We start from the raw sequence: 24,042 nt of genomic DNA on the forward strand, positions 1-24,042 counted from the left end.
GTGACGACGAGCGTTACTGTGTGTGGGATGACGCGACGAAGTGACGATGAGCGTGACTGTGTGTGGGATGACGCGACGAAGTGATGATGAGGGTGACCGTGTGTGGGATGACGCGATGTAGTGATGGTGAGGGTGACTGTGTGTGGGATGACGCGATGTAGTGATGATGAGGGTGACCGTGTGTGGGATGACGTGACGTAGTGACGACGAGCGTGACCGTGTGTGGGATGACGCGACGTAGTGATGATGAGGGTGACCGTGCGTGGGATGACGCGACGAAGTGATGATGAGGGTGACCGTGTGTGGGATGACGTGAGAAGTGATGATGAGGATGACTGTGTGTGGAATGACGCGACAAAGTGACGATGAGCGTGACTGTGTGTGGGATGACGCGACGAAGTGACGATGAGCGTGACTGTGTGTGGGATGACGCGACGAAGTGACGATGAGCGTGACTGTGTGTGGGATGACGCGACGTAGTGATGATGAGCGTGACTGTGTGTGGGATGCCGCGACGTAGTGACGATGAGGGTGACCGTGTGTGGGATGACGCGATGTAGTGATGATGAGAATGACCGCGTGTGGGATGACGTGACGAAGTGATGATGAAGGTGACCGTGTGTGGGATGACGCGACGTAGTGATGATGAGGGTGACCGTGTGTGGGATGACGCGACAAAGTGATGATGAGGATGACCGTGTGTGTGATGACGCGATGTAGTGATGATGAAGGTGGCTTGCAGATGGCCGCGCCGCGCAGCTGAGCGCAGCCATGATGGGCTGCGGCGGCTCGCGCAAGGTGTGCGGCTGCGCGCGCCTCGCCGCGGGCGCCGCGGGGTCGTCCTCGGAGGACGTGTCGAGCGGCGCGCCGTCCGACTGCCAGGGCGACGCCGCGTCCGTCGGCGGCGTCGGCGTCGAGGCGCGCAGGTCCGGCAAGGTGGCGGGCTTCCTCTGCTCGCTGTCGCCCAGGAACATCTTCAAGGCGTGCCGCCGCAGCAACACCGAGTTCAGCATGACCAAGGTCGAGCGGAGTGAGTACACTGTTGCTCGTTGACATCACACATTCTTGTACTGCAAACCCTCTCTCATTGGAATCCCAATACATCGTTTACCATCGAATGCGAATCAAAAACAAAATATGGCACAAAAAATTAAAAAAATAAAACGTTAACTATGGCGTTGAAACAGCCAACCCTTTAGATTTTTTAAATTCACAACCTATTTTTCCAGAATAAATAAGCATTTTAAATTTATTTACATAACTACATGTAACGTTAGAATATCTTGGGGGAATGGTAAAAAAATAGAGGTATTAAGAAAAGATATTGACCTAGTAGACTTTTGATCGACTTTATTTCCTCTTATACTTTTCCCTCATACAAAGAACTTTTTTGAATACTAAGGATTTGATTGTATTTAAGTATTTGATTTAATACATTAATTTTTTTATTTTTACTGTTTGTTGATTTTTTTAGACACTTATGGAGTGTATTTTGATAGTCTTATTACATTTGTATTTATTGCGGCAGAAAAGGAATTTTTAATGCTTAATACCAATCAGTTTTTCACAGAAGATACTATTTCTCGCAGTCCACTACTATTAATAACAAGGCATTTCATAAAATGTTATGCTATGTCCAAAAAATCCAAATATTAAATTTAAAATAAAAATTAGTTGGAAAAAATTAAAACAAGATGGCTTAGAAATAAATAATGAATATTATTATATCACACTCTTATTGAACCACAACAAGAAAGTATAGTCTTTAAATTCTCATTCCAAGTGTTTTCATTGCGTAAAAACGTTTTGTCCAAACATCCTATCTCAGTGGTGTAGATCTGACACCAGATGTGTCACGCCGAAACAAGGACAGCGCTAATGGCAGAAACAGTGCATTGGAAAGGGAGAGTAAATGCCCATTTAAACGCGCACTGCAATCTATGGATGGGACCCACTATAGCTGTGATTCAAATCATTATTTTGTACGTACCTACGCCATTGATATAGTTTGCACGGTGTGCCGTAGGGAATAACCCGAAGGACGCACAAAGAAAAATTAACACACAAACACACAGAAAGCAAGCCAAAATAAGCCGATGTCAAAAGTTAAACGCAAAGACACCACAAAGAATCCCGTGAAACAAACAAGTCAGAGCAGTATCACAGCACAGGCGAACACAGTATCACAGCACAGACGAACACAGTATCACAGCACAGACTAACACAGTATCAAAGCACAGACGAACACAGTATCACAGCACAGACGAACACAGTATCACAGCACAGACGAACACAGTATCACAGCACAGACGAACACAGTATCACAGCACAGACGAACACAGTATCACAGCACAGACGAACACAGTATCACAGCACAGACGAACACAGTATCACAGCACAGGCGAACACAGTATCACAGCACAGACGAACACAGTATCACAGCACAGACGAACACAGTATCACAGCACAGGCGAACACAGTATCACAGCACAGACGAACACAGTATCACAGCACAGACGAACACAGTATCACAGCACAGACGAACACAGTATCACAGCACAGACGAACACAGTATCACAGCACAGACGAACACAGTATCACAGCACAGACGAACACAGTATCACAGCACAGACGAACACAGTATCACAGCACAGACGAACACAGTATCACAGCACAGACGAACACAGTATCACAGCACAGGCGAACACAGTATCACAGCACAGACGAACACAGTATCACAGCACAGACGAACACAGTATCACAGCACAGGCGAACACAGTATCACAGCACAGACGAACACAGTATCACAGCACAGACGAACACAGTATCACAGCACAGACGAACACAGTATCACAGCACAGACGAACACAGTATCACAGCACAGACGATGACAGTATCACAGCACAGACGAACACAGTATCACAGCACAGACGAACACAGTATCACAGCACAGACGAACACAGTATCACAGCACAGACGAACACAGTGTCACAGCACAGACGAACACAGTATCACAGCACAGGCGAAAACAGTATCACAGCACAGACGAACACAGTATCACAGCACAGACGAACACAGTATCACAGCACAGACGAACACAGTATCACAGCACAGACGAACACAGTATCACAGCACAGACGAACACAGTATCACAGCACAGACGAACACAGTATCACAGCACAGACGAACACAGTATCACAGCACAGACGAACACAGTATCACAGCACAGACGAACACAGTATCACAGCACAGGCGAACACAGTATCACAGCACAGGCGAACACAGTATCACAGCACAGACGAACACAGTATCACAGCACAGACGAACACAGTATCACAGCACAGACGAACACAGTATCACAGCACAGACGAACACAGTATCACATCACAGACGAACACAGTATCACAGCACAGACGAACACAGTATCACAGCACAGACGAACACAGTATCACAGCACAGACGAACACAGTATCACAGCACAGGCGAACACAGTATCACAGCACAGACGAACACAGTATCACAGCACAGACGAACACAGTATCACAGCACAGACGAACACAGTATCACAGCACAGACGAACACAGTATCAAAGCACAGACGAACACAGTATCACAGCACAGACGAACACAGTATCACAGCACAGACGAACACAGTATCACAGCACAGACGAACATAGTATCACAGCACAGGCGAACACAGTATCACAGCACAGACGAACACAGTTGGCTGACAACGACAAGACGTCGTGTTGTCGAAATAACTGATTAGTTTCAGCACTATCTTGTCAAGATTATTTGCATAGTATAATCGTTGATTTCGTCTATCTGTCATGTTTTCTCTATGGCATTCAGTGCAAACTATTAGTTGCGTATGTCCAACATAATTATTTGCATCAATCGTTCCACTGCAATGATACTGAAAAACGTTTCTAGCTGTGTTGATCGGCTGTGAGTGAGGTTTGTCAAGTATCACTATAAAAATAGACATATAAAATTCCATTGTGTTCCAAATAACTTTTGTTTTTTGTTCAGAAATACATTTTTTTTAACCATTACTGTGTAGACACGGCGTGGTAGATGATAACAGATACACTGTATTGATTTATTCCATTATGTTGACTTGTAAGATATATATATAAGATTTATCAAGAATTTAATAGTACATCAATTTCAAACGCACGTGGGTTTCATGTGCAGTCTGGCGTGGTAGTGCCGGTTGTTATACTGTATCTGTAACTGTTTTATTAGCGTAAGCCAAGAAAGCAATAAATTTGGTCGTTTCTCTCAGGTTTTGATTTTTAAGTATTACCATATTTTATGGAGACATTATTTCACAAAAATTTGACATATTCTGTATCCGTCAGGAATAATGTAGCTTTTTAATAGTGAAAAAATGTTTTAAATCAGTTCAGTAAGTTTTAGGTTTAATTTTTCACCAATTAAAATTTCACAATTCCTCTTTATAATATTATTTACATAGAATAGGTAGTATTAAAAGGCAGTTCGTGCATTAACTAGAGCCTCATTAGTAACATAATAGGAGATTATTACCAACCAATCAAAATCTGAGCGCCTCTTTTCAATAGCTGCCAGCACAGAGCCGAGAAGAAAAATTAGGAGTGATGATTTTTGACCTAACAAATAGCTATGAAAGTCTGAGAGGAAGCGATGATTGATTTGATAAAAGCCCCAACCATTAATTATACTTTGATCCATTATGGTATTTGTCTATATAAAAGGTATGTCAGTTTGAAAGCTGAAGTTACTCTGGTTGGCACTTTGTTAGCTGTATAAAGTTTAGAAAGGGAAATTTCTTTTTTTGAAGTGAAACGTCTTTGTTGGAGGGGTGAAAATTTATAGCGTTACGAAAATTCTGATCGCATGAGGGGAAATAGCTTGATATGCGGTGAGGGAACCGGAAGAGGAGGCGAATAGTTAGGTACGTGGTGGGAGAACCGATAGAAGAGACGGCAGGGAAAGGAAGAAATGACGCAGTATACTTGCGTTTTTTTCTTCTTGAGCAATCGCGCTCTTCCTCTCTTGCGCTCTTGCGCTCATGCTCTCTTGCTCTCTTGCGCTCTTGCGATCTTGCGCTCTTGCCATAGTGCCATATTGCGCACTTTCATGTGCACGGTTGTTTCTTGAGGGTGAACGTCGCACTATCCGTACGTCGCGTGGCTGATCCCGTAGCGTTCCTACATCAGTTGCTTTGCGTGAGTCGTAGTCACGAAACGACAAGACCACAGTTGTACTGTTCCTGGAATAACTGTGTAGACCTATGACAACTGACCGAACCTTGTGTGTCGGAGTAGTTGGCTTTATTTCTTTCCAAGACTGCCTGCCCTTAAAAAACATTTATGGAAAATTGGTGGTTTCAGAATTAAGTGTGGTACCCATCTTTGAAGGGGTTTTCTGAAACTTCATAATTAGTTTGATGCCGCCACAATGTATTTTGTAGAAGTTACTTTGACTTGAAAATAATATTCTGTAGCTGCCATTAAACTTTTTTTTTTAAAGCTAGGCAGTAATAGGCTTATTTCAAACAGTAATATATGAAGATTATTTTTTCAAATATGTAAATTATAAATATTTATTTGAATGAGACATCTGGTGTTGGTGGTGGTAATAGTACGCATCTTTCACAGCAACGTGAGTTTCTTTATTATTTAAGCTAAAATTTGAATTAAGATTCAACGGATTCTGGTTTGTTTTTGATGTTAACGGTTTCCGAACATCTCACGTACGTTGGAACCCACCTCTGTGTTGCCTTTCAACGCTGCAGGTTGTGACGTGTCGAATATGAATCAATTGTTTTTGTTCCCTGCGTGCGCCGCGGAGCTGATACCGGTGGATAACAGGCGAAACTTTGCGTGACGGGAAGGCATCGTCATTACCCGAACTATCGATCGATACCGCGTAGAGTTGCGAAGGACATGTAATATTTAATTCCTCTCTCCGTTCGACAGCCCACCATTAAAAAAATAATAATTTCTAGGCTGCAACATGCGCTTACGTTTGTCGGGTACCGATACGGCTGGTGTTTAAACTCGCACTCAAATAACTTTCACCTTTGTGTGATTATGTAACATTTTAGTGACAGTTATTTTGTTAAGTTTTCAGCACTTATTGAAATTTGTCTTTCAACACAACCTTTTAAAACTGGTGAATGTTTCCAAGTGATACGATTTAACGAAAAGCAGTAAAACTAATATTACATTATTATCATAGTATTTAGTCCGTAAAAAGTCATTTTCTTAAGAGGTTCGAAATGGATGAAACGGAAATTGTACAATAGTTTTTGGATGTGAAAATCACCATAGTAGAGCTTGAAATTTGCCTACAGTAAAAATTGTAAAATTATGAGATCTTCGCTCGGAGCCCTTAACAGTTGAGCCGACAACAGGAGGACTAAGCCCCAGTTCAGTGCCTTGCTCGTAAGGACGTTGTGGGACCTGATCGTCCAGCAGGTGTCACCCTTAGTGGACCCGCGCGACTAGACCTAAAATATGTAAAAAGAAAGCAAGGGTGGGCATTCTGCCCAAACTATGGACTCGCCTTCCAAAGGGTCGGGATATAAAATCCCATCCGATTCTCATGATTCCTTTTTTTAAGGTTTCCAGAAAACACTCCAGTAAACTGCAGGAAATCGTTCCTTGCTGTAGGTCATTGATGATTCCTTTCCTATTAATCCTGATATGTAGGACCATGTATTTTTTTTTCGCGAGAAGACTTCCAAACCAGCTGTATGATAATTTTTTTGACGTGACAACGTCTAATAAATCGATGAACGCTGGCTGCACGCACGAAAAATTGTCCCACTACGGATGTCCCACTACGGATGTGATTACGCATGCGTGGCATCTCCCTGGTATGTTGTGGACGGTACAGAGAACTCGACCGGCACGTGGCGGAGTACTGCTCAGGTTTCACCCCGCCATGCTGCTGGGATAGGCGGGTCGCGCCGGTTGGATCACGCCTGCGCATGTCGCCACACACGGCTTGGGGCAGACGACGACATAGCGGGGTTCGAGGTTATTGTTGTGCACCGCGTCACGGGAGTATATTTGCAAGGAAATGACGTTCTTACAAGTACGTATTGTTTTAATTACTAGTGTAAATCAGCATATTTAAACAGTGTTGTATGAGTATTGTTTTAGCTGTGTAACTAAATATTTATTGCTGGTATGATACTTTTCACGCTTTAGTTTGACATTGGTAATTATTTGTCATGAGTTATTATTTGATCAACTAAATCACACACCGTATTATAGTTATGAGACCACGAGCGTGTAAATATTTCGAGTCCAACAGAGAATATGCTAGTTAAAAGAAATTCAAACAAATATCGTGCGTGGAATATTATTAATTTATAACATCTGAAACAACTGTTTTCAAAATGGTCTCGTGGCCGTGCGGCGAATTTTTTTTGTACTTGTAAAAATAAATACGGTGCACGCCACATTTCAAAAGTAATAAATATATTTGAATTAATGAATGCAAATAAAAGTAAATATATTAATTAAATTTTAGATTTCATTTCACTCCTTCTTTGTATCCATACAAAATAGTGATAATTCAATAAAAATGATTCAATTTTATTCATAAAAGTATGCAGAGGTAGATTTTATCATACAAAAGATAGAAAAATTAAAAAAATTCCTTCCTCAAAAAAATATAATATTTTTAATGCCTAAATGGTTTGGTTGCAAAAACCTATTACGGCTCAGTCTCAGGCCGAATATATTTCCTTTTCTTCTGGATCAATCATTTCATCAATATTTTGTTATGACGTTGTCACGTTAAACTATCGTCCGTAAACCGACTTTACAGACAACCAATTTTTTTTTTACCATCGACTGTGTTTCATGGTTAGCTGGGTTTCTCTCCGGTACATGTCTACTGCCAGCAAACCAATCACAGACATACGATGCGGAAGCAAACGCGTCCTGAATGGTCCAGTAAAATAGGGCAATGGCTTTTCTTGCTGACAGCCGCCAATTACAAGGGAGCAGGCATACCTAATTACAGTCTAATAATCAAACAGATTCTTTTTTCGCAAAATATACATGCCTCTACTGAAATTTAATGTTGTGTCCGTCGAATGACCTCACCTGAAAGAGGTGCTCACCCCAAAGAATATTTATGTAAAAACATATAAACGAGAGACCACTGCGCAGTTGTCTTGCCAATAAACTAGAAATTACAGTAAATTACGGACATTACAGCGAAAAATGATCTTACATAAATAATGATGTGTCAAACCCAATTTTCTCGCATCCGAATCTAGAATTCGAATCTCAGAGAGTACTTCGAATATATCCCTCGATTCCGAATTTAGTAGGCAAGTGCCAAAAATAAAATAGTGTACAATAAATTAAAAATATTATCAATGGTGTTGATGAAACATGCTATCCTATAAATTATAATTTCATGAATCAAGCATCCAGAATAAGTACATATCGTAACTTTATTAATAAAATTACGTTTTGAAATATGTGTAACATGGTTGGTATGAAGAACAAAAGTGACATAGTAAACATCAGTGGTTATCAGCGTTGAAGTATTTAATTTACTTTATTTCATCGTATATTTTGCTTAAAATCTTTTTCATCTAATTTAGAAACCTTTAATTACAAAGGATTTGATGATACTTGAGGATTATTTTATTGGCCCATGCCAAACGGAGTTATTCGTAGTTCCAGATAGCGGGATATTCATAGAAATTACGCCGTATTTCGACATTCGATTTTAGTGTTCAGTTTCGAACTCGGTTAAGCAGGCAATGGGAAGATAAAAGTACAAGTTGTTTTGTGGACGAAAACAGTTTTTTAAGTTATACTTCCTTTAGGGTGAAATCAAATGAAAGCAACATAAATGCAATGAAATTCGCGCGCACCATGGACGGAAGTTTGACACAAGGAAAACTAAAGGCTCCCACACACGATTAGTCCGAACTGTCAGCTCCAACTTATCAGACGGAACTTGACAGTTAGAGCTGTCGTGTGTGAGCTAGAACTGATGGAGTGACGGTTTCCCATCAAATCTCACTGTGAGATCGAGAGAACCTCATTCAGAACTGCCGTGTGTGGGAACAGCGTCTTGATAGTCCAAACTGCCGGTTCATCATCTCAGTGTAATGGCAGATATCGTTTGTTTATACTCTTTGGTTACTTTTCTCTATTGTTTTATTTTTTTCTAACTAAAAGTGCAACTGCAATTGTTACATCCAAAGTTTCTTTCCAAGTTTGGCGATGAAATGGTACATCCAAAGGAACAGTAGCCGCAAGACTGATCGTTTGTGGGGAAGGCTTTAGTTCAGTCCAAACTGTCAGTTCGTACCGAACGGTCCTAACTGAGCATCTGGACTGATCTTGCGTGTAAAGGGCCTCGATTCAGTGCTAACTGTCAGTTCGGCTGAGCGGTCTGAACTTGGAGCTTGTCTTACAGAGTGTGGCGGCCTTAAAGCGCGTGTACATTTCAGCTATACCCACGAGCAAAAGTCGTCCAGACTGCAGAACTCGGGTGTCCGCATTAGCATGTATATAGTCGCTTACGGGGGACGTGCAAAGCGTATCTGTGTGCCAAATTAATCTCTGTTATATGAAAACTATTCTGGAATACTTTTCATAAACTTTAATGGTCACAAAAATAATAATGTCAAGTTTGTCAGATATGTTTAAACCCTGGGATTACATCACTGATAACCGAATACGCTTATTGTGTCTAGTTTTTTAATTTTTTTTGAAACTCCAAGGAGTTTCTCGTGAGTTTACATTCAACACAAGGTCATTAGTAACCGGTGTTTTTCCCATTTTATGTTGAATTTTTGTCAGTGTTAACCCGCGTCTTTTAAAAAGCAGCATGACTCAACTTCGGGAAACATTTTTCGTAACAATCATTTCGTAGCTTCATTTCAATTAGCGTTAGACTTGCCTATTTATAATCTAAATATGTTTTAGAGTGGTCATTGATCGATAACTAGATTTCATTCTTTGACGGGTTACACATTATTGTGTAGCTACATCTTCTCCTTGTTCACAACTGCCAAAGGTTCACGTAAACCTTCACAAGAGCACCGTATTTCAATTATCAATGTGAGGTAAGTCTATGTGTGCTTCAAGAATACTTATCTACCCAGTAAACCTTCCAAATAATCGTTGATCTAGATATAGGTAATAATCCAAGGATGGAATTTTTTGATGTGTAACATCATAGCTTTCTGTATACGGCATTTTGTGTGAGCAATTTTGTGAATGTAACAGAAGTCGCATGGAACGGAAATGTGTAACCACGTCTGCTCTTTGTGGTGGATGGTGCGAAGCAAAGTTCACAAAGCTAAACGGAAACTTTATAGCATTAACTGTTTAATAAATTTTAACAATATGGACAGTAACTAGTAAAATTCTTGTTCAAAAATTAAGGTCAAAACCCGGGGTTTAGAATATTTTCAAGTCTTTTTCGCATTTATCGGAGCCATTGCATTATATGGTATAACATTTCAGTGTGCAAATGGAAGGATTCGATATTCAACGTAGCTTATTCGGCAGCGAATTATAGCGGCGGGTGCGGAAATTATGTGTGATTTGCGTATAAAAATTTAGTTAAAAACATTATTTGCGTACATTTATCACGCTCGACATTATTTTAAAGATTTCTGCGTTAAGTTTCGTGTCCAAAATTTGTTTTATAAGATTATTTTCAACATGAACATCATTAAGATCACATGAATTTTCTCTTTACTGACGTTAGATGTTACACATCTCTGGCGATTACTGGAATATTCGCTTCATGTTACAAAAAAAAAACGTTTTTATTAACTCGTTTTCTTGTCTGTATGTTTGTCTGTTCGGTACCAATTTTGCAATCGATTTTAAACTAACTTCCCTATATGCTAGAAACTAGAAACTTTAAACATAGCTCATAGCTGGATGACAATGCAATATTAACTTGCCTTCTTTTCAGTTGGTTTGTTCGTTACAAATTTATTTGGTTTTCTTCAGGGAAGCTCCCGGATTCATGGCATTAGGCTACGGGCAGAACAGTACAGTGTTGCGGGATGCATATTGCAGTACTCGCAGGCGGTGCCTACATTACGAATACAGGGCTCGGAGAAATGTCCGCCACACTGCCATATAGCTAGGTCTAGCAACTTCCTATAATAAATTTTCCTTGACTTGACCTGCCCGCTTAGCAAAGCTCATAGCGATTAGAGAACTAACTTCGCTGATAACAATTTAGTTTAGAACTACGTCAATAGATGGCTTTGCATTGAATTTGACACGCACTGTCGTTTGGTGCTTCCTTAATAGCTTGTATCGTTACTATTATATATTGCAAGCGTCCTTCATTTTTAGTTTAGAAATAAAAAGTGTTTTTAGAGGTATTAAAAATTCACAATTACAAATTTTCATTACAATATGTGTGGGGTTAGGAATAAAATCAGATACTTAATCTGCACTGAAAATTGAATCAAATAAATTGCAAAATTTTGCACACAATACTAAAAAGCTTAAAGTAATAATAAAATTAAATAAAATCAAAACATGAAGTTTGATAAATTGAATAAATTGTAGATATATATCAAACTATCCTATCCCTTTAGAGATTTCTAAACCCGTTCAGATATTCTAAAAATTTGTGATTTTCGATGTTTAACACCTATGACCGAGGGATACATGCAATAGACAATTGATGCATGCATTATTTCACTGCAAAATATATGAACCGTTGTGTGAGTTTTCTCGACGACAGCTGCTCCTTGCACTCTACTATTATCGATTCCGTGAGACCCACGTTTTTCAATTGAAGTCTTACACGTTAATATTCATAGGTGCTAACATTCAACAATTAAATTTTTTTAGGACAATATGTATGGGGATAGGAATCTGTTTGGGGCCATAAATCTTTACGGGGATAGGAGAAATTATTTTATACTTTTTATTACGCTTTAAAAAATTTTTATATATTATTTATTGATTATTATTTATATTGCCGTTCCATTGAGGAATTATTTGCTACCGACAAATCTTAGGAGACACTATGGTGATTGTCTTGCGTCCTGAAGCTTTGTGTCAGGTTGGAATACAAAGATTATATGTAGACAGTTCAATCTATACCGCCCGTGAAACCGGATTTTTTTTTCTCTGAGTCACATTGGTGCTGTGTTTCGTGAGCTTGGTACTTGGAATACCTGGCATGGAGCGCCATCAAGTAGGAAAAAGGAACAGAAGAACTCGATCGACTGGGAAACACACAAGTTAAAACAACCATAACTTAGAAATTCACAACTTAGAAATATAATAATTAAAAAAACTTAATTTAAATGCATAATAACTCAGAAAAACAACACTTAGGATGCTCATAAGCAAGAAACAACTAAATTAGAAACACGCTAAGCCAAATCACGCATATAGGAAACACACAAAATAGAACCGTTAAAAGCTTAAAAACCCAAAACTCAAAACTATCACAATTAAATAGCTAACACACAACTTACATCAACCAAACGTTAGAACCACATACGTAAGAACTGTCGTAACTTATAGTTTTTTTTATAAATTGTGTTTAATGACAGTAGTTAATGACAGCAAACCGTTTCACCCATCAGGGTACGTTGGGTACGTATTCGCTTGCGTCTGGTAACGTCCAAACGTCGTAACTTGGACGGCAGCGTTACTGTAAATACCTAACTAGGACCTTCTCTGAAAATATTAAATTTATAATTTACACATATGGTAATAGTTACGTATGTATGTATTCAGTCATACTTAAATGCTAACCAGTTACAAAAAAGTGCCATTTTTGAATCACTTCGGGACGAAAAATATTATGACTGAAAAGCTTACATTATTTCTAAAATTCATTCGACAACAGCTGCTGCACAGCGTGAAGTGGTTTAGTGATATGACTCTGGACTCGCGTTGCAGGGTATCCGGGTTTTCAATTCTGGTTCAAGCCATTTAGATTTGGAGTTTCATCAGCTTTCTCTAAATAACTCGAAACAAATCCTAAGACAATGGCTTACCGTCGGTTACGGCGAAAAAATTTTTTCCTCACTTAGTATCCCTGAGTGGTTTCGTTGTTCGTTATTATTCTCTCTAGCAACCTATTTCTCGTTTGGACGTAGAATCTAACTTGAGTAACAGCCAACGCCGTCAATCCAGGCCATTTAACGATGCGTAGATTTTCAGCTGATATCGATATGAAGATTTCATTCTAATAGTAAAGGAGGGCATTTCAGGAACCATCATAAAGACAGTTTTTTTTCTTTCAGTATGGACAAAACGGTAAAGAAAAAATACATTGGGTGTAGCGGCGAATGTGCACGGCCTTCACCTTTATCAATGATCAGTAAAACGCGAGGACTTTTTTTTTTTTTTCATTCCCCGCAGCTTTGGCGTCGAGGCAGCGGAGGCATTTGAAAAGCTAAAAAGCGATCCTTCGCACACTCGCGCTCCTGGAATCCGATCACCACCAAGCCGCAGCCAGCCACACCCGCGTCTAATTAAGGACGAGCCGGGGCGAGAACCGGAGCTGACCTTTTATTTTTCTCCCCCACGCGGCTCAATTTCCCCGCCCGCGGCTGTACCGCTGCATACGGACTAGACGCGAGTAGCAGGCGACCGCAGACGTCGGTAAGGTGTGCCGTACCTGGGTAACTACAACACTACAGCACTACAGCACTGGCACGTCGATGTAATACTGTCACTTTGCAAGTTCTTCGCGTGATAACCACTCGTCACCGAACAGGATTGTTCCATAATACCTCTTTGAAAGAAAATATAATAAATGAGTCCTTGGGTCACATAACCGATTCCTTCAGAAGCAGATAATTGTTAGAGACCGGAAAAATTCGCGAATTCATTTCGCGATAGGCTAAAATACAAATCGTTATACCTCAGTGCTGCCTCTGCTATTGGTTCACAACTCACCTGGGTGTCTCTGGGCCAATGAGAAACACCCAACCAAAGCTTTATCGAATCGCAAGCTGCTACGCTGGAACGTCTCACAAGACAGCAGCCAATGAGTGGGTGACATTTGACCGATTGTACGTAGAACTATGGAGTTCATCCTAGAGGTCATTGAACCCGCGAATTTTTCCGGTCCCTAATAATTGTATTGTAAAATTGACTGGTTTTCTTATAGTGCTAGGCTATACTTTATACACTTAAACACACACATGTCAATTAATTTTTTTTATTGGCTGCTACGAGGTTTTTCCTTTTGTTCATATTGCATATGGTTGGATCATACGAATTTCAGTATTTTTTATTTTATTTTTTGTTTTCGTGGTCTATCAAACAACCCAAGAACCAATGCAAATACTATTCATAAGTAAAATAATATTTTAAGTAGCCTGATTTAAATAAAATTAAATAAAGGAGTATTGAAAGTTTCTACTTGTAATATATATTGAACTTATTTTATTTGACGACTATTTTTTTTGAAGAAGTAATCGAAATATCAGAAATTGATGATCGATGCAGAATTAACTTGTAAAATTTAAGTATTTTTTTTATCACTGTAGTTCCGTAGCCTTGTGCTCTCGGAACAACCGTGTTACGTTAATCATTGCTTGGCTAAGCTTCAGACAATTGAATAGGTTTGTGTTGAATTTGCTATTGGTAAGCCTGACGATTCTAGTCAAAATATCCCATAATACTCTATGTAAAATAATAAATGGTTGTACACAAAAAAAAATATCAAATGACAGGTAGTTCGCACAGGATGTATGTATTTCAAACTTAGCAGCCAATGAACTGAATAAATCAGCTTACTTGTACACAACAAATTATAATTCAGCCTTCCAAGAAAAGAACTTGCGTTTCAAAACAATTCCTACATATCTTACGATACGCCTGTTCCAGTGTTTTGATACTGGAAGTAATTAAATTTGTGAAATTTTAATGTGCTTGAACACAAATGCTAAATCCCAATAATTGGCGCACATCAAATATATTCAAACGTTGTGTCTCAACACCCATCCAAAATTATTGTCGAGGTCATTTGATAAATTTTACATTTGATGCACACTTGTGAAATAGACTATCTTAAATTTATAACTTTTCATTAATTGCTACATACATTTGTCCGTCCGTTTGGTTTTAGTAACTACGACTCCTGTGTTGTTGCTTGTTTTAGTAACTACGACTCCTGGGTTGTTGCTTGATTTAGTAACTACGACTCCTGGGTTGTTGCTTGTTTTAGTAACTACGACTCCTGGGTTGTTGCTTGTTTTAGTGACTACGACTCCTGGGTTGTTGCTAGTTTTAGTAACTACGACTCCTGGGTTGTTGCTTGTTTTAGTAACTACGACTCTGTGTTATTGCATGTTTTAGTAACTACGACTCCTGTGATGTTGCTTATTTTAGTACCTACGACTCCTGGGTTGTTGCTTGTTTTAGTAACTACGACACCTGTGTTGTTGCTTGTTTTAGTAACTACGACTCCTGGGTTGTTGCTTGTTTTAGTAACTACGACTCCTGTGTTGTTGCTTGTTTTAGTAACTACGACTTCTGGGATTTTGCTGGTTTTATTAACTACGACTCCTGGATTGTTGCTTGTTGTAGTAACTACGACTCCTAGGTTGTTGTTTCAAAAGTCTCAGTTTCACTTCTCGAGCGGGTCGGGAGGATTCTTCCTTTCCAAAAAAAAATTAATGCACGGGTTCAGGACTCAGTGTCACGTATTCTTTGACCTACGAAATGCAGAAGTCAACAGAATACCATTGCTGAATCGCCCTACAGATAAAACCTCATATGCGTCACAGCTTTTTCGACTTTTTCTAATTTCGCCACAACATGAACAAAGCAATCAGGATTCTTCATCGCCATAGATTACCGTGCTTTTTTTATTCCAGAACTACTGAATAATTTATTAAATGCTTCTCTTAGTTAACTAAATATTTATAACAGTACGTCCTCACTAGCTTAATGACGTGATTTTTTCTTCCGAAAATTGCTCTGCATCGTTCTATTCACTCAATACATCATTTCCCCCGCCTTATTCGTTAGTTCTTTCATTACTATCTCGTTAGCGGCCAACGTGACTTTATGAAAGAAATTTTCATCTATTTTAAGTTTATCTTTCTTCCGATCATTATGCTGTTTATTGCTATTTTACTAAAAAGCAGAACCTACTATTCTTTATTTTTTGTTCTTGATTGAAGGTTTTCCAAAAAACAAAAAAAAAATATTTCTTCCGCAAGCTTCAGTGTTTGTCTTCTCGACAGTAGCATCGTTATCAGAGGCCAATTACGAGTTAAAATTTTTTGTTTCCAAAGGTCACCTGTTTCGTTTAGGGGACGACGTTTCGGTCTGCGTTGCGGCAGGCATCATCAGGACATTTCAGTTTATTTCTCAACCGTGATTACGCCTGCTGGAAAGCGGAGCGAAACTTTGTAGAATCTACCACATTTAATTGGCTCAGCTGCGAAAAGCAAGATAGTTTGTTAATTATAAATTATTTTTTTAACTTCGAAGCATAAACTAAAAACCAAGAACATACAAACTTCCAAAACCACTAAATATCATGGAGGTATAAGTCCAAGGAGCGGGTGTATGTTCTAAGTTTAAGTCACCCACTAGCAAAGCAAACTGTATATATAATATGTTGGTATGTATGTATGACGTTGATAAACTCCAACACCGTTTGATCGATCGCCATTAAAGTGGCACATCGAAGTGTTTTTTTCATGGAGAAAGTTTTTATGCCATCCAATTTTTTTGTAACTCGCCGCTAGATGGCGCTGGAGCGTATCAACTTCTAAACCATTCAACCGATCGCCATGAAAATTGTTATTTTTAGATATTTGAATACGGAGAATATTTTCATGACATCCATTTTGCTATAACTCGTCATTAGATGGCGCTGCAGTGCATCAGCTTTTAAACCGTTCAAGAAATTGCCATTCCATAGGTAAACAGAAAATCATAGGTCATAGACATACGAATAGCAATTGTATGTCATTTCTCTATGTCCACCACCATGTCATTAAGCACTATCCATTTTGCTTAAACGCGCGGGCAATATGTATATCAGCCTGTATTCAGCCCGGGCGACGCAGGGTACTACAGCTAGTATATTATAAAGGCTAATGCTGGAAGTGTGTTTAATAGCTGAAAGCAGCTCGCTAGGAAGAATCGTAAAACTGCCATCATAAAGCGAGTAGCGTCAAAGAAAAATGTTGGCAACAACACATCAGCGATTAATCATTGTTGAACTTCATTATGACCTAAAAGGCAGTTAGACGGTGAAGGAGGAGGGGGGCCATCGTTATTGTTCAAACGTTGACTTTAATCATTTAAACGATACATAATTCGCAAGCGCACTGCAGGGCTTCTAACCTCCATGGTTAATACGAGGAAAACAATGAACCGGATTGTAAGTTATCCGTGCAACATATAGAATTTCAATTAACGCCATATTAGTAAGTTCTCATTGCTGAAGTTTGGCTAATGTTACACTATAATAAATGACAGTTATTTAACGGTACTTTTCAAAGAAGAAAGTCCTTCAAATAAACGAAGGGGTGTTCGTAATTCTAGATAGCTGGAATCATCGTAGGAACTACGTCAATTTCTGAAATCCGAAATATATAAATATATATATTTTTTTTCATTGTAAACATGATGAACGGGCAAGTGGAAGGAAGAATAAATAATTTTTTTGGTTTAGGTTGCAAATTATGTCATCTACGAAGATGACTGTACTTACGAAGCTCTCCTGATAATTTTGTACCCAGCATTCTTCGTTGATAAAGTTGAATATTTTTAACGGTTCGCCATGGAAATTTAGTGCCTAACCGGTCTCTGTATAGTCCTTTCCTTATTTCGTTTGTCGTTCATGCCTTTCCGTATTGACGTTTCGTTCGCGTTTGCGGACACAATGGAGGAACTTTAACGTCCCGGTTTATATGAGGGGTCTGCGCCGTGAGAAATTGAGGGCTTATGCGCTCCCCAGCGGCAAACTTTGCCAATCTACGGGGGGACTAATTGCTTGTTGTACTTTATCCCCGCCCCTTCGAGAGGTTGAAGCTTGGGGTAGGTCATGCAAAGGAATAACAAATTTTCCCGGCAAAGGTCACGGGTTCGGTCCAGCCCGGATACTGTCCAGGACAACAAATTGATTTTTCTATCTCAGATCCGGGTAAAATTCAGCGCATATCTCTTGAACTTTCGTTTCACCCACCAATAAGAGTTGTATGATTTTCATGCTATCATTTTGGTTATTAGGGCCTTTTGTGAGGATTTGTCACTAAACAAAGATGTTGTCGGTGTGTTTTTAAACGTCTTATAAGTTATAATTCTGTTTTTTTTGTGTAACGCCGTGGAGATACAATAAAATTTCACTTCTGATTTTTTTTTTCCAAAACTTGGTAATGAAAGCTGAACAATTATCAGACGAATACATCCTGAAAATCGGAAGTTAGCAGAAACCAATTATGCAGCAAAGCGGTTGAAACCTAACGTTTTAAGGGAATTGACTCACTACATCTTAGAGAGTTTTATATTAACTGCGAATTTCATTAATTTTTTTTGTGTTGAGGCCATTCAGTATATAGGACTTAGCTTTGGAACATACGTCAAAATTAGTTTGCTGAACTATTATAGTGTATTCACCACACTCGTTAGGCTATACTTTTTTCCTCTTGGCGATCAGAAAGCATACTCTATTAGTTTCACACTGAAAACACGCCAGAAGGTTTTTTGAGCTCTGATGACTTAAAAATTCAATTAAAATACCTAAAAATCTAATCAACCCCAACACTCAAAACTCCTGAGTAACCAAGGTTTTTAAATTACCCAAATATCACAAAACTATGCGCTATCTTAGAACTAGTTATGCATGCTCTCGATTTGGTAGTGAATCGTAGCCAAATTATAAGATTATTGCCGATTAAAAACAAATTACAAAAAAAGAATTTAGTTCAATTTGAGGAATTAACACCGCAGGCTAATTTAAGATGTTGATTCGGAAATACGCCATTGCTAATTGCACTTAATGTGATAAGAAACTTCAAAAAAACAGACAAAATAGTTAAATGTGCAATCTTACAGAAAATAAGCCAAAATCAAGCGATGTCAAATATTTCAAAACATAACCAGCACAGAAGATTCCCTGGAAGGACACAGTAGGCTAACAATGATGAGACTGTAGCAACGAAAACAACAAATAAAGGCAAAATGTTTTTGGACAACACCAAGACATTTAGAAGAACCCAATGATGGTGTACACGGGTAACCTCCGAATTCAAATTTATGTCTGTGATTATTTGGACCCAACAAACTTTCATAACGCTAAGTTATCCCGGGTGAACCTAAGTTTACTTCTTTTTTTATTTATTTTATTTATTGCCTTATTTTAAGTGGCGAAGTTAAGGCGTACCGCCTTGTCTTACGCTTAACCACATACAGATGTACTAATTAGGTACAAGTAAAATAAACCTGACAAATATTATAGCCTAGACATACCAAAATTTGTTACAACTACATTTAAATAAAAACTGAATTAACATATCACCACAAATATGAAAATAACAAAAAATTAGCATATAAGATACACATGAGTTACCTAAAGTATAATATATCATAGGCATATTGTAAAAAGGCTTTTTTCTTAAATCTATCTAATGCTAAAGTTATAAAGATTTAAAGATATTTAATAACCTAAACATTTATGTAAAAATTAACGAAGACACAAACAATTTAATCACATACACCAATACATTTTTATACAATAAATCGCACATATACACATACATTCACGCATATTCAATCACACATATCTGACTAGCTGCAGTACCCAGCGTTGCCCGGGTTGAACACAGGGTGAAGGGGAACTGTTTAGAGATAAGATGTAATTAGTAATTGTCTTCTTAATTTGAATGACAAGTGTGCAAAATAATTTATATCACTTTCAGATCCCGACAGACGTTGTTCTGCCAGTTTATAGTTATTTACCTGGTCTGTATGTAATCTAGACTCTATAAACCAATATAGAAAAAAAAACTGAAAAATAAGGGATTACTAATATTGAAAAGATTCCATTATCTAGCTAATGCTCGGCATGCATTAAAATGCCTCATTCAGTTTTATTTTGTAATATGTTTGAAGTAGTTACACATATACAAATAATCCATCCATGTCTCTAAATATATATTTAACTCTATCTACATCTATAGTCCTATATATCTATGTATCTCTCTATCTGTATTTATCTCTTTATATCAACATATATACCTCACACTATCTCTATGTATTCTATATGAGGGTTCTGATTGCTTCGTTGTTAATATCACACGGGTGTTTTTTACTTGTATGGGAAAATTAAGAATGATAAGGCATCTAGTGCGTGGCAACTTCTAGCGCCTGCGGCATTGTCAACACACACTTCGTACGTGTACTGCATGTTGTATCTAACCCCCTACAACGCATTTGATTCTAAATTGGACTTTAAGTAAGGATCCCTAATGTTATTGATAATATAATATAGCCTATAGCCTTCCTCGATAAATGTACTATCCAACACTGAAAGAATTTTTTTGAAATCGGACCAGTGGTTCCTGAGATTAGCGCGTTCAAACAAACAAACAAACAAACTCTTCAGCTTTATAATATTAGTATAGATACCACAGCTAAATATGATCATCGGAGTTAACTGAGTTCCTCAATAATGATTTCTTAAGCACAGAAACGGGAATTTTTAAGTCTGATTGACTCGGGTGGTTCATTCCAGGCACGAGCAGTAGTCACAGTTTCTAGCATTACCCGTAACTCATGTTTGACATTATTTATTTTTTTTTTTTATGTGGAATGTACTGAAATTTTTACACAGCATTTTCCGGTAATTCATCCGGCTGCTCTATCTACGGATGCAGAGGAAACGATGTCGGTGTGAGTCATAGGACCGCGTGGCGAGGGGAAATTCGCACGCCTCCCCCCCTCACTCAGGAAGGGGTCGGGCTGGGGGAGATCGTCGTGGCTGAATTTAGCACGTTGAAAAAAAAAGGGGGGAGAGTGTAGGACGAGACGGGCAGTTCATGAAGACGTCCGCCGGGTTCGTCGACGATCTTTGGACGGCTGCCAAAGACGCACGTCAGCAGGCGCCGGCTCCGGAGACCTGGAATGGAACTGAAATAATCACGTAACATCACATATATTTCTAAATTTGTACATCAACACGAAAGATACTTACTCTCTACAAAAATATTTTTTCGTAGTAGGTAATAACTGGTTTCGGATTCTTTCCCGGGCATTCGTGATTTTTTTTTGTGTGTGTTTGTCCCAGCACCTACTTTAGAATACGATTTTTTTAACCGTTCCCTAATAGGATACCTTTATTATCTGGGAACATATATGCATAGTAAAGCAAAATAAAGTTTTTAACTATTTAGTATTCGATTTTTTCCCCATGGTTTTAAAAATTACATGTATTACATAATATTACGTTAATTTAAAATTGCCCGCTAGTTTTCCTAGGCAGACAGAAATTAATTCTGTATTGTTTTCCAAAACCTATTTTGGTGGTGCAAAAATAAAGATAGAAATGTGTTGTACAAATTTATAACATTTTTCTTGTGGTATTACAAATTATTTCTTGGCCACTGGTTTTCCAAAGGAATCTTTTATAAAGGCACGATTTTTTTTTCCTGTTCAAGACGATAAACACCTTCCTCGAACGAAAATGAAAGATCAGAATTACAACAGCCAGTCGCATCCGTACGTCACCCGTCCATACGTCCGTCATCCGTTCGTCCCAGCAGCCGAGCAATTTACAACATTTCGTTGGTCTGTCCAATATATTTTTTTTTCCAACTTTAACCAACTGTTGAGAAAACTTTAACTTTACTGAAAACTTATTTTAAAGTATAATTATATTAGTTTGAAAATCACGTAAGCAATGCATTTATAACTAATTAAACCTTTGTTTCACTCTACTAATATTATTTAAACATTTTCGTAGTAAACTTCCATTAATTATTATATTTCTATGACTCGGACAATTATTTAAAAAAATCAATTTCTTAAAAATTGTATTATAAAAATTATATTATAATAGAATTATGTAAGAAATTAAAAAAATTTAACAAATTTTAAAACCTGTTATAATGTATAAGAAAATTTGACACGCAAAACTCTTGCAGACATTTGGAGTAAATAATCTGATCCATTCGTCCGTAAAAAGTTTGAAGTTACCAAGCTTTTGACGGACGGATGGAATTTTTCGTTCCCTATCAGTGGCTGCTGGTCACGTGATGAACGGGCGGAAAACGGACGGATGGACGGACGGAGGCGACGGACAATTGTAATTCTAATCTAATACAATTTTTTTTGGCCATACGCCATTGCAATTTTTTACTGTTTTTCAAGAAAAATAATTAAAAAATAAAAACACCAAGCCACAGTGTGCGTTGCCAGCTAATCATGCATAAAGTATTGTTATATATATTATTACGAGTGTAATGTGGGGGAACAGGTTTCATGAGGGATAGCCCAATTAAGTTTTATTAGTTTTATTTATTACTAATGTTTACATTAATAATAAATAATTGTACTTAAAAATGTCTGATCACAAATCACTTGCACTTAATAATATTTATTTGTAAGTCACTCAATGTCTATCAAGTTCCGCAGTTTGCTCTCCTAACTGGAGCTGGGCTTAACAGTGGTTCGCCCCTTACCTCGCGCCTATCCACACATACAGCCTCGCACCACTCAGTCGCACTCTCACATTCCCGTTGCTTCTCATCGGGCCGCTCTCGTGGGGGTCTCTCACCCTCTTCGCCGATGTGGCACATCCCTTCACTCGCGGAACTCTCCGAACTCTCGGAACTCCCGCGGAGGCCGGCGTCGTCACCTATATACCCGTGGCGTCCTTCTCGAAGGGACGAGAGTGGCTGTGACGTGTCGCGTCATCCCGGGCCGACCTTACGCCCGAAACACCCAGGAAGGCGGCGTTTGTTCGCGCCACTCCGCGCGGCGGCCTCGGGAAACCCGCAGAATTCCCAGGCAGCTTAAAGTGTCAGTGACAATAGCCCGGTGTGTAGTGGGTGAGATAGTTGCCGGGGGGGGGGGGGGGGAAATGGTTAGCCAGACCCTTGTAACCCGGCCGGGAGCCCGTGGCATGCGTGACGTCAGCGCCCGTGCGGGGCTGCTGGCCAGACTCACTGGAAGGCCCGCTCAGGCGTCGCGGCCTTGCCTCCTAGCACGTGTGTTAATATATTTAATAATATAACAATATTTGATGAGAAAAAATTTTTTGAAACCAATTTGACGTATTTAAGTTTCGTTTTCTTAGAAGGACAATTTAATGTTATCATAATTTTATGAAATGCAACAAATAAATTTATTTCCAAAATTCTAGATCAAAATTTTTTTTTTTTACAAAATAATTATAATTTTGATATTGCTCATTACGTTGTAAAGTCTTGTCTATAACATTATTGCTCTCACAACAAAGCACACCGAAACAAGGACAGTGGTAATGGCAGAAGCCGTGCATTGGACAGAGAGAGAGAGTAAATTCCCATAAACTGTGTGTGTGTATGTATATATATATATATATATATATATATATATATATATATATATATATATATACATTCTGTGAAAGTTCAATCAGAAAGAGTCGGCAAGTTTAATCATGAATATCATAAAAACAAAATAAAGACCTAGGACAGGACATTGTTCCTTAAGACCCCGCACTTGTATCCCATAGGCACAGTGTAGGTTTAAGTTTTCATTTTCATATCTTATTTTGCATTTTTGAATTTTTTTTTCATGACAAACAGTGCGAAACTGGCAATGGCGTATGTCCAAAAATTTATATTAAATAAAAAATTTACTATTGCATGAATTGCTTAAAGAGCTTGCTTTAGTTCACGCTTATTGCGTCTGAGTTGCCTACTGTTGCTGTTGGTGCAGACGAGACGTCACCCTGACCTTAAAACTAGTTTCTGGCGCCTCAGCAAGTATTCGTTCTACCGGAATGGGGCATGGCCAGTAAAATGCAACCGCTCGTTTTATCACATATTACGACGCCA

General features: G+C 38.7%; 1 protein-coding gene across 1 annotated transcript in view; it reads left to right on the forward strand.

Moving 5' to 3' along the window:
* Window positions 1–948: 948 nt before the first annotated feature.
* The window catches only part of LOC134531890 (serine/threonine-protein phosphatase rdgC), a 215,367-nt gene continuing 192,273 nt past the window's right edge, over window positions 949–24,042 (forward strand). Inside the window, exon 1 of the mRNA XM_063367905.1 lies at window positions 949–1,030. Coding sequence (XP_063223975.1) covers window positions 1,012–1,030 — 19 coding nt within the window. The 5' untranslated portion in view covers window positions 949–1,011. The remainder of the gene's footprint in view (window positions 1,031–24,042) is intronic.

The sequence above is a fragment of the Bacillus rossius genome, chromosome 5, assembly GCF_032445375.1.
Source record: "Bacillus rossius redtenbacheri isolate Brsri chromosome 5, Brsri_v3, whole genome shotgun sequence".
Lineage (NCBI taxonomy): Eukaryota > Metazoa > Arthropoda > Insecta > Phasmatodea > Bacillidae > Bacillus > Bacillus rossius.